This window comes from Gouania willdenowi, chromosome 16, assembly GCF_900634775.1.
Source record: "Gouania willdenowi chromosome 16, fGouWil2.1, whole genome shotgun sequence".
Taxonomy (NCBI): Eukaryota; Metazoa; Chordata; class Actinopteri; order Blenniiformes; family Gobiesocidae; genus Gouania; species Gouania willdenowi.
In genome coordinates, this window is record NC_041059.1 from 13,782,826 (window position 1) to 13,801,212 (window position 18,387).

Here is an 18,387-nt window from a genome sequence, read left to right on the forward strand (position 1 = left end):
CTAAAGGAGCTGCCAATGTTGATAATGAAGTGGGCATGTTTATTCCCTTTGAATTATGAAGAGTTCCAGGAAAGCAAACAGCTCATCATTGGCAGAAAGGACTCAGTACTAACATCTACTGTGTGGCCATATATATATAATATACCTGAAAGCATCTTTAGGACAGGGCTTTTTCTATCAGAGGATGAGTCAAACACAAGAATTAACAGCCATATGGAACATTTTTACAATTCTTTTCTCTGACTTTTGTGGGAAAAATCTCTCTGTAAACCAAGATTCCCTTTGTTAAAATATTATCTCCACTAGTCTTTGATGGTTATCAGGTCTCCATGCAGCCGTTCTCCCCTGCCCTGCATACTCCAAACACAAGCCTCAGGCTTAAGATGTGCTCATGTTTCCATCTGCTGATCCTTTGGAGCATTGCATAAGAATCCAAACTCCACACCGAGCGAAGATGAAATCCTCCAAATCATCCACATAATAAAATTAAACAAAGATTCCAGACAGATATTTTTATTTTTGATTAAAACATTTGAAAATTGATTAAAAAATAATTGAAATAAATGTTGGAAACAGTGAAAGAAATATGTAGATGATTTACAAATTATATACAAGAAATCAAAAACAACTACACTCTTTCTAAAGTAGCAAAACTAAAACACTACATTTGCACACAGTTGGGTCCACAAGTCTGAGTCCACGTTCAAAACTACAGAATAACACAAAGAGAGGTCCCAATAATTACACATAACACATTTAGACAACTTACCTGTGTTGCTGCATTACGCTTATAAAAATAAAAAGATTAAAATGAACTACTTACTGTTGCAAACATTGGGGGTGAAAACCTGAACAGAGATGCGATACGTGAGTGAACTGAACATCAACTGTGATGCGTCAACAGGCAAAGACTTAGAAACCATAAGGAAACAAATATATAGAGTAAACCATTTCACTGGAGGCCTGAAGTTTGAAGCTTGCATGCAGCCATCCATTCCTTGTAACCTGTGCTGTATCTATTCAGTAGACCCCTTATATTTTGGCTCTGATAGCTACAAAACTAAAGGTTAGAAATAAAAAACATTATAACCTCTAAAACAGAGTAACATCCATTGTACATCTGTATACATGACGTTCATGTTGTTGCATATTACAGACACTCTATGACAACCAAACGCATGTCCTCCATGGTAGCCAGGAGCCAACCATTAATCAAATATGGCCTTCTAGTATTGACACGTGACAGTGTGCTGGCCTGGAGCCAAATAATCAGCTGCTGTTGACCACTATAACAAAGCTAGAGCAAATATAGACAAAAAACACACACACACACACAGACACACACAAAACCCAGAAATATTGAACTTTTTGGAGGCCATGATGTCAGTTAACCTGTGGGGAAACAGAATAATTACGTTACAGATTAAACTGTTACCCAGTCCTGTGCTAGATAAATAGAAACCATGGCAACAGTGGTGTCAATTCTAAATTCTGACTGATGACTAAGTTAATGAGTAATGGGAGAGCCAAATCCTGACAGGCCATTTATTGTTCCACATCTACAATACCATTATCACACATTAGTTTCAATGGTGACAAGATAATTTTTTTGGCACATTTAAACTTGACCTCACTTAAAAATAACTTCCTTGATATGAACTTTTTTTTTTTTTTTTTTTTTAAATCAGTGGTTCTGAGAGCAGCACCCTAACCATCAAACTAAATTTAAGGACAATTAAATCACAGCTGGGCATTTGTGTGGTTCCGATTAGCAGCTCCAGTTATCCAAATATTAGAGGTCTGAGGAAAGAAAAAAAAAAAGCAGGACAAAAGCAGAAATACAATGAAAAAAATATCATACCAACACAGTAGCAAAAGCAAATGACACACACTTGAACAAACTCACATACGTTTGGGGGTTGGGCAAAACACATGTTCAGGAAACTGATTTGATTGTTTCAGTGTGTTCACTGGAGTGACATCAAGCAGATGGTTCTTTTACCGAGTCATTGTGTCCACTCTACCAACCTTGACCATGGTCACAGACCTCCCTCATCATCTAATGCTCTACTTCTTCCTGAGTCTGTCTTCAAAGATTTTAATCACGTTTTATTAAAAGACTTGTTTCACCTTGTTTGATTGTCTCTCTTCAGCTCCCCTCCTGTCTTGTGCTTTTCATTTGTTCACACAGACCTGCGTCATGGCTCTTCCTGTTGGAACTCCATAGGTGTTGCGTTTCCATCTTGGCAGCATCCTACAGGGAAGCTCGCTCCATTGTTTCCCATCCCCTCCACAGCATCAAAGCTCTTCTCCTCCAGAGGTTTGCTAATCCAAGCTCCATAGCCATGACTGTTGAGAGCGTGAAAGAATTGCTGCTTGACCGTCTGAAAGGACGTGGCGGCCATTTTTGCCTGGGCGTACGAGTGTAGGGCGAGGAGCTGAGTGCGGCCACTGCGCTGACACAGAGTGTGAAACACGCCGAATAGGTTGGACTTGGAAACTCGGGACACAGCAAGTTTGGTCCTGGAAGGAAAACAGATATGAGATCTTGAGTGAACATCATTTTCTGTGTTTGTTATTAGGCTTCCTTCTGTGCCGACTGGTTTCCGTTAGAAGGGCCTTTGATTGTTTGTAAACATTGTGACCTATTTTGTTGGGTGGGGCTTCGCCTGGAGGTAAAACCACAATTGTCTTCGTTTTTCTGAGCACAAGTGTCAGCTGGAATCCCATAAAACTTTCATTTACGTTCAGTAATGTTATTCTTCCTATTCTGGCACCCAAACACACAAGACAACATTCTAACCCCCAATTTCCACTGGATGCGGCTCCGCTGCGTTACATCACCGCCGCTGATAGGTTTCCACTTTAGTCTATGTGTTAATTTCCACCAGGTCCACTGCGGTGCGTGTCTGTTCCTTCCCAGTTGCGGTAGTCCGGTGCCATCCACCAGATATACGAAGGACTTCTATTTCTGGCGGACACCGGAGCACGATGTATCAATCAGCACAGAGCAAATGAAGCTAAACAGGAAATTAAGCACGTATTCCCCAATAAAATATTTGGTTACTTTTTAAAATAAAACACTTCATATTATATTTCAAGTAAATACATCACCAAAATGTCATAATGTGTAAAAAATATTGTTTCCTCTCATACTGTAACTGCACTGTAAACTGCAGCAACTTTGACTTAGTTCATGTTTTACTGGTGCAGTTTTATCTCTTCTCTGTTGGCTGTCGTTAAAAAATGTGGCTATGACAAATCCTGGAACACTGACCTGTTTATTTGTTTATTGTTGCATTTAGAACACATACATTTAACTGCGTTCTCACGCGATTATATATCATGGAAACTGCTCTGTCTAGTGACGTCACAGTCGTTCAACCGGAGTGCACCGTGGCGGACTCAAAACGCAACCGGTGTGGATTACCGGACGGCGGACAGCGGGGCAAAACCGGATCGGTGCCGTGGTGCAGTGGAGACGTATCCAGTGGAAACCCCCAGTAAAGCTGTAACATTACTAGCCTCCACAGTCTTTAGCCAGCGGTGTTTCCTGTTTTCGCCTCCAGCCATGTCACTCGTGATGTGGGACATTAAGGGATCTATAAGGGCCTTGATTAAAAGTGAATAATTGTTGCAGTAACTTTCCTGAATTAAACAGGGTGCTAGAGCTTGAGGTTTGTATAAAATAGTTAAAGCTAGTAGGAACAAACTGTGAATTTTCTGTATATATTTATTGTGTTAATTCAACTATATGTCTTGGGGTGAGTAACCTGCTTTTTAATTTATATATAAAAATGCAAAAGGGCTCTGAAGTTACAAGGCTGGAAAGTAAATAAACCCATTAACAAAGCATAAACAACACTTATAACATGCACCAGACTGACTTATAACTGCTATGGATGGCTTTTGTTTTAAGACAATGTCTTAAAAACAGCAACACATTAATACATTACATTACATACCCATCAAGCTTTCCTTTTGTCCCATCAAGCACTTCCACACTGTGCTGGTCAGGAAAGCTCCAGTTCACGCTGGACTCCTTGGTCTTGCCGGTGTGACGAGTGGAGTCGTACACACTCACTCTGCCCACCTACGTTTCAAAAAAGTGATACAGGAGACAATAATAAAAGAAGATAAATATTCACAGGCTGCAGCTTTTGCATTATAGTTTAAAAATATTATCCCTTTCCTTGTGTGACTGACCATACAGCCATTGGAAGCTTTGGTGACAAATCTACTGTTTATTAATTGATGAAAGTGCAGATTTAAACAAGATACCTTATAAAGGCAGACTTTAAACATTTTCTCCCATTTATTGCTACAAAAACGTTTTGAAATTATCAAAGTTTGGGTGAAAAATTCACAAACTGCAGCGCATTTGAACCTGCCGTGCTAACTCATGCTTACGTGCACGTGACTGCATGGAGCTAATGTGCAGTGAGACGATGACGGCTTGAAAGTAAACGTGCACTGTTTGTAAATACTGACAAAATCTTATACAAACTGCGCAACACAAAACTTCCATGCTATATTTCAACGGGCAGATCCTCAAACAGCAGCTGGACGTTAGCTCACAAAGGCTGATCACAGTTAGCAAGCTAATGTTAGCGTCGCATCTTTGTTTGGGAACTGATGATCATCTATGGAGAAGATAACTCAGCTAACTAAAGAGATGACTGTGTGAGGTATGTGCGCATGTGATCTTATCTGCTAATGATTTACATGACTACGTTGTTTGTATATTGTATTAAGAAGTCAAAGCTTTACTTCTTTGTATTCAGTAATAGGAGGATTTCATTCTTCATCTTCCTGTTGATTATAAATGTGATAGATTAGTGTGATTGTTCATCACATTGATCATTAGACTGTAGGACTGTTATTGTTTGTTGTTCCTGCTTTAAACTAAATAACGTGGAAATGCCACTCATTGATTGCAGTGCTCATTAGTTTGTTTTCAGTGTGATTTGCTTCCTTTAATTGAGGAGATACTTTGATGTTTGGCAGTGTTCAGCTGCTTGTTTGTCTCTCACACTGTGCACATCTCTCAGTAGTATTTCTACTAATAACTTGGTATGCAGAGGATGTTTTCAGATGGTTGTTAAATGCACACAATAGTTTTAAAGACATTGTTTTGCCCTTTTAGATTATTTTGTCCTTAGATTAAAGTGAAAAACCTTGTAAAATAGATTAATCGATAAGGAAACATCAATGTAGTCAGCAAGGAAAAGAGTGGGTTAGCAACATCCGTACTGTCAATGTTTTGATTAACGTCTGTGTGTAACACTACCAAACGTGTGATTACCTCAGGGTGGTTCAATCTGAACGGCAAAGGAAGATTTTGGGTAAAAGCTTCGTTGTCTCTGGCAAGTCGGCAGCACACGGCACGTGTCAGGTGACCGTGGCTGTACAGGTAGCCTAATGAGATGTAAAAGGACAAATCCAAGTCAAGAAACATCAAACAAATCTCTGTATGCTACGTTTTTAGTAAGATTGATTTCTACATTTTCTGTAATCATAAGTAAATCTCACCTAAAGTGATAGATTTCAGGTAGATGGGATCCAAGAAGTGAGATAGCAGTGCCCCTTGTAGACCCAGAACGTTCCAGCGCAGGATTTTGTCACTACAGCTCATTGTTCTCAGTCTCTCACCGCGCTGGATGCCGTCCCAGGTGGGAACAATAGCGCTGGACTCAACTGGGATGGTCCCCTCCCCTGTTATATCACCAACAGTCACATTGACAAAGGTCATATCTCAACTTCACAAGTTTAGTTAATGATCTTTTGAGTCGATGTCCTCGGGTTTTACCATTTTCCACTTTAGTGCGAAGCTTGCCCTGCTTAGCATTCTCAAACAGAGGCTTGTGGCCCTCAACCTCATCTCCTGTTTCACTGCACGACTTATCGAACAAAGCACCATCCCCACAAGGTGCCGTGCTGTAGGCGACCAGCAAAGAGGAGAAGGAAGTCATTGATAGAAAACAAACCAAAGTAACACAAAGAACAAAGGAGGCTTGATCACAAGCGTGTGGACATCAAACAGACGCAGAGCTAGAGGACACAGCAGAAACATGAAAAACATCTGCATCTCCCACCTGATATAGAGGTGGAAGGTGATGTCCGATTTGATCCGCAGCTTGTTCATCTCCGTTGGCTCAAATATACTGTCCTCGGCGCCATCAAAGTGTTTCAGCAACTCAATGTACAGAAACCTGAGAGTGAAGGAGACTTATAAATAATGTCCTCCAGGTTGGGTCTGAGAGCACATCAGCTATTTTTAAAATAGGAATAGAAACTCTGATGAAGGGGAAAGATATTTCATTGTACCGAACAAATCCTCTCCTGGAGATGATTTCTGCGTGGCAATCATTAACCGTTTCCCCTTTTAGGCTTAGCTCCTCCCCTTTAACACAGCGATTTCCTAACAGGGACAAAAACAGACACTCTCAATGTCAAAGACACTTGACAATGCTTTTCTGTGACGTTGTTCTGCTTTAGCTCATTTATCCAAAAATGCTGGAAGTAACATATTTACCAGTTCCCAGGCTGACCACCGTCCCCAAGCCTTCCCCTCTTCTCATTACAATGGTGGCGAGGATCTTGCGTCCCAGGAGGCTGTGTTGGATGCGTGTGGTCAGGGCATTGAAGCGCTGGTGACTCAACATTGCTATCTGGTCGTGCAGGGTGCTGCCACTTACTGGAAGCTGGAGAGAAAGCAAAGAGAGAATGACCATTTGGATTAAGATTGTTTTCCATACTGCATTCTATGGCTGTGTGTGAAATGGCATACTAAAGTAGTACTCATACTAAGTTTGATGTTTAAATTTGTAGGTAGTGCACTTACATTAGGTAGTATAAATGATTTGAGTATGCCAGAAATACCCGTTATCAGTGTATACTATAAAGACATTTTTGAAGTACGAATGGTGGGCACACTAGTCATACTCAACCGCCCCATGATGCATTGCGAACATAAAATCCTCCTGGGACAGGCTTCAAGGTAAAAATCAAACATCCCCTTTTCAAAACAAAAGCATCTCTTCTTGTCTTTCATTAGTTTAACCCTTTTGTAAATAGGGCTCATGTTTTAAAGTTAACAGAAATTTTTGTCAGTAGCGCAATAGCGTGTCTCTAAAAATCTCTGAAATTAAATGTGTATATGTGAGTTTTCGGGATCAAATTAGCACATTTAGATGTAGGAGTGTGACGATATCTCGATACGGCAATATATCGCGATAATTTTTTGCATGATCGATTTGCTCGCGCTAAGTATCAATTTTTTTTTCAAAACCTTTTCTGCTTTTTCACTAAAATGTGCAGGTAGGTCTTCACAGAAATTATGTCACTGTTTGTTGAAGGAACCAATTTTTTGTTTACTGGAATATTGCACTATAATGGTGTCACTGGTTAGAAAGACCCTATTTTTTGTTTACAGAAAGCACTATTGGAGATACTTATTTGTATTTGTTTACATTGGTATGTTGACATTTATTTACAGAAATGTTGCACTAAAATAGTGTCACTGTTCATAGGACACTTTTTCAATTTATTGTCTTTCAGAGATATAAAATAAAAAATTGTATTTTTTCACTCAATCTTTTTTTTTCTTGTTATGTCATAGATTATTGTAGATTGATATATCGATAATCGCAGCATCGTCATATCATGAGATAATTGTCACTGTGAGCTTTGTATCGCATATCGTATCGTGAGGTACCCAGAGGTTCCCAGCCCTATTTAGATGAAATGGCGAATCAACGGAGACAATTAGCCTCAGTGTGCTTCAGGTTTTTGTCGTTGTTGGTTCAAAATGCATCATGGGAAACTTGGAAGTATACTTCAAAGGGAACGGTCACCATCCTTATCATACTTACAGTATATAGTAGACAGTATATACACTCATTAAGTTTGTAGTGCATAGCAGAGAGTGTGCCATTTCGAACACCCCTATGTATTTCTAGAAACTGTTAGATATGAAAAAAAAAAAAGTTGCTTTCATTGAGATAAAGTAATGCAAACAAAAAGGTTTACAGGTTTACACATACTTTCATGCAAAAAAAAAAAATGCATTAAATGTGTTGCACTTTCCAACGTGCACATTATGGAGGTTTCCTTTTTTACGTTATCAAAATTAGAGATGTAGTGTTTAGCTAAATATCTGAAAAGTAAAAGTGTTTTGTTGTGGTCTATTTTTCTATATTTCTGAAAATGTATTGAAGCCTTTGACCTAGCGCTGAACGATTAATTGCATTTGCGATATTATCGCAATATCATAAAACACAATTTTCTAATCTCAAAGGCTGTGATTCTTATTTATTTATTTTTTCCTTGTACTGTCCTGTTAAGTTCAGAGAGTATTTAAGAAGTGCAGTCCACATGTTTACATGTTTCATGAAATGTGAAGTTAGTTAGATATGTTGAAGAGGTAAAGCCACAGATTTGTTTGCTTTATTGTTGCAATCTGTGCTTTAAAATGTATATTTTATATTTATTTAGAGTTTAAATAAATCTAAAATTGTTAATTATGAAACAGATTGATTCATTGCTTGTGTTCATTGAAAAATACATGAAAAAAGGCCCTTTATTAAATATTAAATCGCAATATTGAGGAAAAAAAAAAAATCGCAATTAGATTATTTTCCAAAATCGTTCAGCCCTACTTTGTACTGACATTAACGCAATTATGTGAAACTTACTTTATTACACTTACACATAATCCTATTATGATTCAGACAGATATCTTATGAGGCTTCTGATAATGGCACAAATCCAGCCATCTAGAAAAAGCCTAAAAAGTGTACCTCAGCTGGGATGAGCTCCCCTGTACGAGCTGCCCGCTCAGCCTCTCCAATCAGAATCCTCAGAGCAGCATCAGCAGCTTCATGCTTCCCTTGTTTCTTGTTGGACGCGCAGACAGGAGGGAACCAGCGTCCACCCAGCTTTGCCTGGTAGGTAAACCTAAGCAAGAATTAAAGAAGTGGTCTGGTCAAAATAAAAATTTAAACATTCAGTTCATATTTATTGTTTCCTAAATTACAAAGCAATAGATGCTATCATCTTTCTTTTTCAATGTTGATTTTGACCCAAAAGTGGAAAAAACACACATACTTTGGCTCGTGTGGGGGTCCGGACTGACCCACCAGGCGAATCTCAGCTGCAAAGCCCCGGGCTCGAGCATACTCCAAAAGACCAGAAACTGCATTATTGTTCAAGTGGTTGATGAGGTCACCAACACCTGCATCGTGGGCTGCACGTAGCTCATCTGCAGTTAAAGGAGGCAGAGAAGGGCAGGCTGTCCCAGTGGCATCACTATCACTAGAAGATCCCAGAGGCAACTGAGGCTGCAGAAAAAAACATGGCAAAAGATGTTGTGAGTGAGAGAGAAATAAAGGTGTGGTTATGTAAGCGGCTTCTTATTCTCTCAGTCCACACCTTGTTGAGCTGTAGTTTCCCGTCAGCCATCAATTCTTTGACGGCCTCTTCTGCAGCGAGTTGGCGGGCAGCCTTTTTGCTTGGAGCTGAAGCCTCTGCAAACAAGTTCTCTCCAACTTTGACCCTGAACATGAACCTGTGCACAGTGAACAAGGATACAAGGGAAGAAGAGGATCTCTCTTTATTTTGCTACATTCTGAGATAGATCACAAACTGAATGTTTGACTAAAGAGAAATTCAAATTTCTCCATCACAAAACAAGTCACATACTGATAGCAGTACATGCTACTATCAGGTTACAAACTACTGAAAGCCAAAGTGCAGATGAATAGGGATATTGTGTTTCTTGTCAGATGACTAAACCAAAGTACAGTAGCTGCCAACATACAGCACTGTAGCACCACATATTCTCCAAATGTGTAATTTAGAAAGAAGCATCTCTTAAGACATTCAGAGGAGGATGGAGGAGACAGTACCTCGGGTCGTGAGGAGGGCCTGCCTGCCCAGTGATGACAAATTCAATTGGGTGCCCACTGCGCTGGCTGTATTCCATCAGGACAGACACTGGATTCTTCCCCCCTGGCAGGGAGCGGGACAGAGGCTGCCGGTGTCCCTCTGCCATCCTATCGGCACTGCTGGAGCCCAACACCGTCCCCATGGTGTCAACAGTCCCCTACACAGTGAAGAATGGTAATCAATCACATCAGAAACTAAATGCTTATGTGGGGAATCGTCTAATGACAATTTTAATTAGACATGTGATCCAAACACAGATTGGTTCACCATCTTAATTGATGCTGGATTTATTCTGCTTGTCCCGTGCACTTTACCAGTGTCAGACCAACTCGAGGATAAAACACCAAAAAAAAAGGAAAAAAAAAAGAAAGAGTTGTTTTTTTCCCCTTCACACGTGCATTACTCACGCTGGAGTCCGGGTGTGGCTCCATCATTTGGCCCCCACTGACAGGGTGCCCTTTTTCCGCCGAGCTGGCCCCACCCTGCATTTCTCCGATCAGAACACGCAGCGCTGCAGCAGCAGAATCTTTTTTGGCAACCTTTTTGCTTGAAGCTTCAGCGATGGGGAACAGCCGCTGATTGAGCATCACTTGCATACGAAATCTAAACAGAACCAAAATAAAGATTAAATTATCTTTCACATTAGATTCCATTTTAAATGATTTTACAGCAATACAGTCACTTTAAATCAGTTAAGTAAGCTGGCGGCGACAAAACATTTTGACAAAACATCTTCGAGTATGCAATTAAGTATTACTTAAGATCGTGGGATTAGAAAAAGATTTAGAGAGTATTTGCACATTTTAATCAGACTGTATTTTAGTGTTCCTCTTAGAAAGGATTCTTTAACATGTAATTTAAACAATGTAATATCTTGCTGTTGTTTGAGCTTTTATTCTTTGGCTTTCTTTTAAAATATGAAAGTGTAACCATTTTTTTTAAAGTGATGTTACATTAGTAATTCTGTAGTTATTCACAAAGCAAGATGCTTGCTAATACTTGTCCGCAATGATATATATTTCAATGACTTGGCCGTTTAAAAATTAGGCTGCCAGTATAAAAAAAAGTGTATCTGTCAGCACACGTTACCTCAAATAAATCAAAAATCTTCATTTTAACAAATGTGTAAAAATCGGCTACATAATTCAACTAACATCTTCTACATATTATACCTAATGAGGACCTATCTGTCATGTTCTTACACATTAATTAAATTATTTCTGTCAGTGCATGACGACATTTTTTTTATATTAATTTTTTCATTTTTCATATTTTATCTATGTACACAGGTCAAGAGTGAAAATTTCAAAGATTTATTTTTCCAATCTCGACACTAACCTTGGGTCATGAGAGGGTCCCAGCTGATCGAGGAGAAGAAACTCACAGTTGTGGCCCAGAAATTGAGCATACTCCATGAGGCCGCTGACAGGATTTTTCAGCCTCACTTCCTGTAGCTTGGCCCACAGGTTCTGGGGAGGCGGAGCAGCCACTGATACAGCAACAGTGCCCCTGGAGATGCATTGCTCCGCTGCCATTCTCTCTGCATCGGACTCTCTGCGAATCGCATTGAGGAATTCTGGAATGTCGTCAGTGGCCCACTGACCCTCATTGGTTGTTTCTTGTTTGATTGTGTTTAAGAAGGAAAGCTGAAAAGAGAATTTGGACAGATTTAAAATGAAGGTAAAACAACAAAGTAATAACTTTTTTAAATCTCTGGGGTTTCTACATCCGTTAACAAAGTGTAAACATTTACATAAAAGAACGGCAAAACTCTGATGCGTGTAGATTAAAACAAGTGTTGCCTTTTATTGTAGTGAGGTAAATATACTCTTTAAAATACCAACCTTTAGTTTTGAACCAGACTTACCTGTTTGTTATTACTGATCATGTAATGTAGTTTTTACATCCGTAAAAAAAAAAAAATGCATGCCTCAATACCACTAAGGGAGAAAAATCTAATTTCTTCTTACCTCTTCATTATGACTTTCCTTTGGCATCCAATTGTCCAGGATTGATACTTGATCGAGGCCTGGTATTGTAGGGGAAATAGGGAAGAGCACCCCTCTATCTCCCTCATTACCTAAAATCATGTCGATCACTGGACGCTCCACAGCGCTCTGTGCAGCTTTGAGGCTCCTCTCCATTTTGTCCTTGCGGTGCTTAGAAATCTCCCATGTGGGAGGGTTAACGTCCCCATTCCTTTTGACATCGCCCAGTTTTTCCAGAGCCAAGAGGGTGGAATTGACCTGTTTGGCATTTTTCAAACCAATATTTTTAGCTATAATGAGAGAGGTAGCCCCCTCTGTTTGAAAGAGGTATTTCAAAACTAGCTCCTTTTGGTCTGTCATCATAGCAACTTGAAGCTCCTGAATGGGGGAACTGGTAGGACTGGGACGTTCTGTTATGATGTGTTGAGTTTTTTTGGGTGAACAGTACTCCTCAAAATCAGATGACTCAAGGGAGTAGCTGTTCAAACAATCCACTTCTGAATCTTCCTCCTGGAATAGTTCTCTTTGTCCCGTTTCTAATGAAACCCTGGCTTCTGGGCTCTGAAAACTTTCGGAAACACAAAGATGAGAAGGTTGACTTTGTCTAATGGTTTGATCTTGTTCGTCTTCAAGAGATTCTCTGAACAAACACCACTTAGGAGGGCTACCTTCTAACTTACAGGCTTTCTTTGAGTCGTAGAGAGCATACAGAGCCTTATTGACAATGGATTTGGGCAGATTTAGCTTTTTTGCAAGTACTATTGCAGAAATTGTTTCATTTGGTTTTAAACCAGCTAAACATTGGTGTACTACGTTTTGGATATGAGGTGTGAGAGTAATGTGACCTCTAGGAAAGCATTGAGAGGCTAGGTTGGACCTCTCACCATTTCTTATGGGTGTGTTGGGATGAAGAGACAAGCTTTGGAAATCATCACACAGAGAGCTATCCTGAACACGCCATCGATTGTTGGAGTGCTGTGCGTGGCTGTGGTAATGGAACTGGTTTTGATTAAAGTGCTGTGGATTAGGACTGTCCCATGAAGGTCCTGTGGCAGAAGCGTACGCAAACCTCGGATTTTGATTGTACCTTCCTCTGCCCCTTGCTCTGTTATTCAAGTTTGGGTATCTACCTCTTTCTGACTGGGGTTGATATACAGGATGTTGTCTGCAGTGAAAATCACTCCGTCCACGACTTGCATTGCTGCTAAAATGTGGTGCCTCAGAAATATTTCCTCTAAGGAATGCAGCCTGGTTATATAGAAATGAATTGGGAGTCAGACCAACACTTTGGGTATAGTTATTGGACCTACCGTGGTCGAGAGGTTTATTGCTCTCATTAATGTGTCCTGGTAATAGGGGTGCACAGGGGATAAGAGGAGATTGGGATTGAACGGGCACTATGGGATGGGTAGGGCTATTGTAATAGCCAGGTCTTTGGTAAGTCTCCTTGGCCTGCAAGTGGGGGGGTGGACGACTGTAGTAGTGGTCTTTGGAAGGCCCTCCTCGACCTCTGCTCATAGCGCAGGGGTTGGGAGCAAAGGGCGGTGCAGCTGGCTGTGCAGCTCCTGTACCGATATACGTCGTCTAACACAGAGTATCCTGATGGGCAATACAGATGCGCATGAAAGGACCTAAAAAGCAAACAATAGGGAAAATCAGGAAAAACATAGACAGCAAGTAAGATTAACAGTCACTGCTGTCACAAAGTCAAAACCTGCTGACTGGCTCATATTCAAGCTGCTTAGAAGTCCTTGAGGATGTGCATCTAAACCAGCTCCAAAGATAGTGTTTTTACACTGTTGCCTCTATAAATACAGCATAATACATAAAACACAATTGTATGTCAAAATATTCAATGTGAGAAGAGATAAATCCAACACTGTTAATGTTACTTTAAATATCATTCCATAAAATTGACTCAGTCCTCAAGGATACTGCAGCAAGACAGTCCATCTGTCCTCGTCACACAGAAACTTAATACCAGGACAAAGGGAAAGTGGTAAATAATTCAAACCTCCCTGAGATTATTTTGCATTGTTTCTATATTTACCACAGACCTGAATCAATAGTACAGAGGTAAAATAAGCCAGTGACGGTGCAAAAGAGAAAGCTTTAAGGGCTCAAGGACAATTATTAAGCTTGCATTTTAAAGTGTACAGTTGAAAGTAGGGCTGCACGATTATGGCCAAAATGATAATCACAATTATTTTGATCAATATTGTAATCACAATTATAATTAGGGGTGTCACGATCCAATATTTATATCGGATATCAGTCCGATATCAGCCAGAAAACGGATATCGGATTTTATTGGACTGCATCTAAAATCTCCAATATGTATTGTTTTTTTTTTTGTTTTGTTTTTTCCCCAATATCTTTTATTTTATTTTTTATTCAATCATAGAATATTCTTATTCTAAAAGGTTAATTATATGTAATCCATTGGTTTATAATAAATAGGTCTGTTTTTTTTTTTAATAATCAAGACCTTTCTAACATACCACACTACAAAATAAGTAAAAAAAGTGCAATATCAGTATCGTATCAAAAGTTAAAAAGTTTTATCGGGACATCCCTAACTATAATCACAACTATTATCATATTTTGTAAAAATCTGTGTTTTATTACACTACTTTTAAACAAACTATGTGTAGTTTACAGTGCAAAATTAAGCTGTAAAATGTAATTATAATTTAAAAAATAAAAATAAAAAATTCACCCAAGAATTTTAAATATACCAAAGGTTAACTATATAAACACACTATTACAGAGTGCAGAGACCGTATCTTAAATTTAAATAATGGGGATGATCAGGTTAATTTAATCGCAGCAACCAAAATCGTGATCACGATTAAAAGTCGATTAATTGGGCAACTCTAGCTGAAAGTGCGCACACAAATAAACATGAAATCGTCTCCCCTTTCATTAACACGACATCCATCCAAGTGTGGAAAAGTCAGGTCTTTCAGTATTTCTCCAGTAGAATTAAGCCTTTGTTGTGTCTCAAGTGTCATAACTAACACGGCTCTATAATGTCCATTTAAGTGAGCCTGACAACACAGAGACACCAGTCACAGAGTTGGGTTACATCCCCGGTGGCGCAGTCAGCATCTCTGACTGTATGTCACACAGATGACAAGCATTACCCCATTAAAAACACCAGAGTGTTGGTTCATCAGTGTAATAGAGACCGACCAGTCTAGCATCCCTGGGCCCAGGGGAGGACTGGAGGGGATCATTTAGACTCTAATTTAAAGCAGCACCTGACATTCAACACAACAACTCTTGTTCTTTTAACCTCACATTTCTGTGCCCTCTGCTCAGAGTACAGGGATACAGAACACCAGTTTAAACCCAGATCATTAAGGTCAATGGTGAAACACATCTCACCTAATGCAGCTGATACCGTGTGACAGTGAAGAGAAAAGTAGCAGGTTTGAACCCGGTGCTTGTCAAGCGATCAGCTGATTCAGGTGACGTCAAAAAGTAGGATATAAATGCAGTGTAATAAGAGATCAGGCTAAGAAAATAACAGGTTATAAAATAAACAAAAAGATAATTAAATAAATATTCCTACTGAAGAAATAAACGAACAAGGATTTCACTGCGCAGACGCTTTCGGTTTGGTTGAGAGGGTTTTTCCAAGTCCTTAGTAAAAACAACGATTAAAAAGAGACAACGCCAGTAATGCTCCTCAGACACATAGGCTGTAGATATGACTGATGCTGAATAGAAACTACAAGAAAAGTGGAGAAAGGCTCTGCACCATGTGGCGTTCTGGATAAATCAAGTCCAAAAGGCAAAACAAAGAGTTTCACTTTCTTTTCTCAGGAAACGCGCACAGCTGCTGTAATACGCCACGTGACCAGCAGGGGGGCGCTACTGCAACGAGGACAAAAACAAAGTTTCTGTTTTCAAACGTTACCATTGGTGGTGCAACAGCAGTAGAACGTCATTCTAAGTAAACGAGACAGCACATGTTGTAAAATGTGTGTGTTTAAATCCACACATGGAGGGAACACATTAAATATATACATCTGTATTATATTTGTACATTTTGTATTATTCCTATTTTATCTTAGTTAATTGTGTTCTACTGTAATGTGTGCACTCATATTTAATAAACAGTCTTTTACTTAATTATCTACATTTTATTTTCTCTTTCTATAGTGTTTATTCTTTTTTATTTGTAATATTTCTCAAGCCTCTGCAACACAAGTAATTGTAAGTAAAAGTGTTTTTCTGATTCTGTTAACTCTAAAATAAGTGAACCAGGACCTCTTTGCGTGGAAGCACTCAGTTAAAAAAAAAAAGATGTATGAATGTGTGATTATGTTTGAACACTTCTGCTGACCTGTCCAAGATGCCATTTGACTGTTTTATAAAGTAAGACTTTACACGACACAAACAGGAACTCAGTATTAAACTGATGATAGATTTAAGGCTTTTAAAGCATTTCTACACTTCATTACAGTAAAGCATAAAAACAAAATCAATACAGTGAATAAATGGGTTGAATGACATTGGTAAACATAACTAACTTAAAGGTAAATATGAATGCTAATTGGGTGGGTACACAAGGTAAGTGAGGATGGCTTTTTCTTTATCTTTTTTTAATTATTATTTTCAAAAAAAGTTCATAGCGTTGTGTATTCTTAGAAGGTATTATACAGAAAGGAAAGATTACTGGCATATACATACAGCACACATTGGTATTTTGTCATATGAAAACCTGGAGAAAAAAAACAAGTAGCTACAATGTGTTTAATTTCAATTGCATTTTCCCCTTTATTTGACATTTAGTGTAAAAAAAAAAATCTCATTGGACAGGAACCAGATCAGTTGAAATACTTTACTTCACATCCAGATGTTTTAAGCACATTGCAAAAACCGAAAAATACAATATACAATATTTTCTTTTAAAAAATAATTATGCCCCTTAATTCTATATATGGTAACATAAGATGTAATTTAACATAAGTTGCCATATGTAGAATTAAGGGACATAATTATTTTTCATTTCGTTGAATTAATGGTATTTTTTTCCCATAATTAAAATATTATAAAACGAAACACAATTACATGTGAGATCTTGTTCTACTCTCATGTATTATATTATGATGTTATACAGATAAAAGTTTTTTATCAATATAACTGCTTTGGCAGAAACAAAAGGATGGTGAAGCTCATCTTCCATCACTATGAGAGACCCTGGTGCCTGACTTTTAGGAGTTGCGGGCCAGTAGTAAATATTATTAAGTAGTTTTATCATGATCGTACTGTTTGTTGTCAAAAGACACATCCAGACTCTTAAGCTAACCATGCTGTTAGCTCTGAGCCTCAACAGACGCAGGAACTGCAATGAACGGCCACAAGAAGCCTCGTTTATCCTCTCGCTAGCTTTAGCCTCTTAGCTCCTCTCAGACTAACCCGTCCCACCACGGTTTATTTTACCTCTAACCGAACAGTAGCCAAAACACCAAACCCGTCTCCACTCGCGTCTTGATATCCATCAAAAAAGTCGCAGGTTGAGAACTGTACCTGAACTGCTACGCGTCCCAGCCGATGGCTCCAGTTGTTCTTCACTGTTTTAATGCGGCGACAGAAACAATCAAAGACCTGTGGCGCGCAGTGATGACGCAAGGCTCCCCTTCCCCTCTTTGCCCCCGCTACCCGTCGCATGAATTATGTTCCAAGAACATGTAACTGTAGCCACTTTCTGTAAGGATTACATTCTTTTTGTAAATTCTTAAAATTCACCAACATCTTTGACACAAACCTCAATACAGTCTTCGGAAAGCTGTCTTTATAATTACATATATATAATGACATGCACTAAGACGTCCAGAATGGAGATTTGTGACTTTATTATTTTATTATTATTATTTTAAATGCAAAAAATATTATTCAATACAAAAAACAAAATAAAGTATTTACAAAAAAAAAAAACAAAAAAAACTCCACTTTAATCAACTCCTGAATGTTGTTATTATTATTATTATTATTATTATTTGGCTGTTTTAAAGGAAAGTTTCTTTGATCACTATTTACATCTCAGTTTAGGTCATACCCAATCAAGTATTTGTTTGCTCACTAGATGTGAGGGGGCAAATGACTTAATTTCCCTTTAAATGTGCAATTTATTAGATGTGCATTTTCTAAATTATTGTAAATGACGAATATCTTTTTTTTTAATATATATTAACCCTCATAATTGTTTGTTTGATATTTGACATATTTTTAATGCTACATTGCAAAGTGGTTGGATTATATTGTGTTTACCAACAGAATGGAACATTGGACAGTAAAAAAAAAAAAAAAACCCAAACTATGAACTGTTATTTAGCTACAACTCAGTTAAGGTATTAGTACTGCACTTTGCAAAATAATCCTGCGGGTGTCAGCATTTCTCAGTGAAAAATCAAATTCAAATTTTACCAGAAGAAAATAA

General features: G+C 38.6%; 1 protein-coding gene across 3 annotated transcripts; it reads right to left on the minus strand.

The window, feature by feature from the left end:
- Positions 1-1,660: 1,660 nt before the first annotated feature.
- adar (adenosine deaminase RNA specific) lies at positions 1,661-17,610 on the minus strand. Of its 3 annotated transcripts, XR_003675815.1 has the most exons (17): positions 17,478-17,610; positions 11,919-13,567; positions 11,287-11,594; positions 10,356-10,551; positions 9,909-10,105; positions 9,433-9,568; positions 9,109-9,341; positions 8,802-8,958; positions 6,536-6,704; positions 6,328-6,421; positions 6,096-6,212; positions 5,810-5,937; positions 5,533-5,715; positions 5,306-5,418; positions 3,966-4,093; positions 1,911-2,523; positions 1,661-1,800 (listed from the first exon to the last, which is right to left on the minus strand). XR_003675815.1 is itself a non-coding variant. In XM_028470984.1 (16 exons), the coding sequence occupies exons 2-16, from the start codon at positions 13,452-13,454 to the stop codon at positions 2,199-2,201; spliced, it is 4,020 nt and encodes a 1,339-aa protein (XP_028326785.1). In that variant the 5' UTR covers positions 13,455-13,567; positions 17,478-17,610; the 3' UTR covers positions 1,661-2,198. The 3 variants fall into 3 exon arrangements, 2 of the variants coding, with proteins under 2 accessions (XP_028326785.1, XP_028326786.1); XM_028470984.1 differs by having other exon boundaries at positions 1,661-2,523; XM_028470985.1 differs by lacking the exon at positions 17,478-17,610 and adding an exon at positions 15,327-15,756 and having other exon boundaries at positions 1,661-2,523.
- Between the last annotated feature and the right edge of the window lie 777 nt (positions 17,611-18,387).

Coding starts and splice junctions, on each gene's coding strand:
- adar (XM_028470984.1), bottom strand. CDS start 13,454: ATGAGCAGAGGTCGAGGAGGGCCTTCCAAAGACCACTACTACAGTCGT. Junction 5,938..6,095: donor ACCTTCCACCTCTATATCAG/GTGGGAGATGCA, acceptor GGTCGCCTACAG/CACGGCACCTTGTGGGGATG. Junction 5,716..5,809: donor TCGCACTAAAGTGGAAAATG/GTAAAACCCGAG, acceptor GTGATATAACAG/GGGAGGGGACCATCCCAGTT.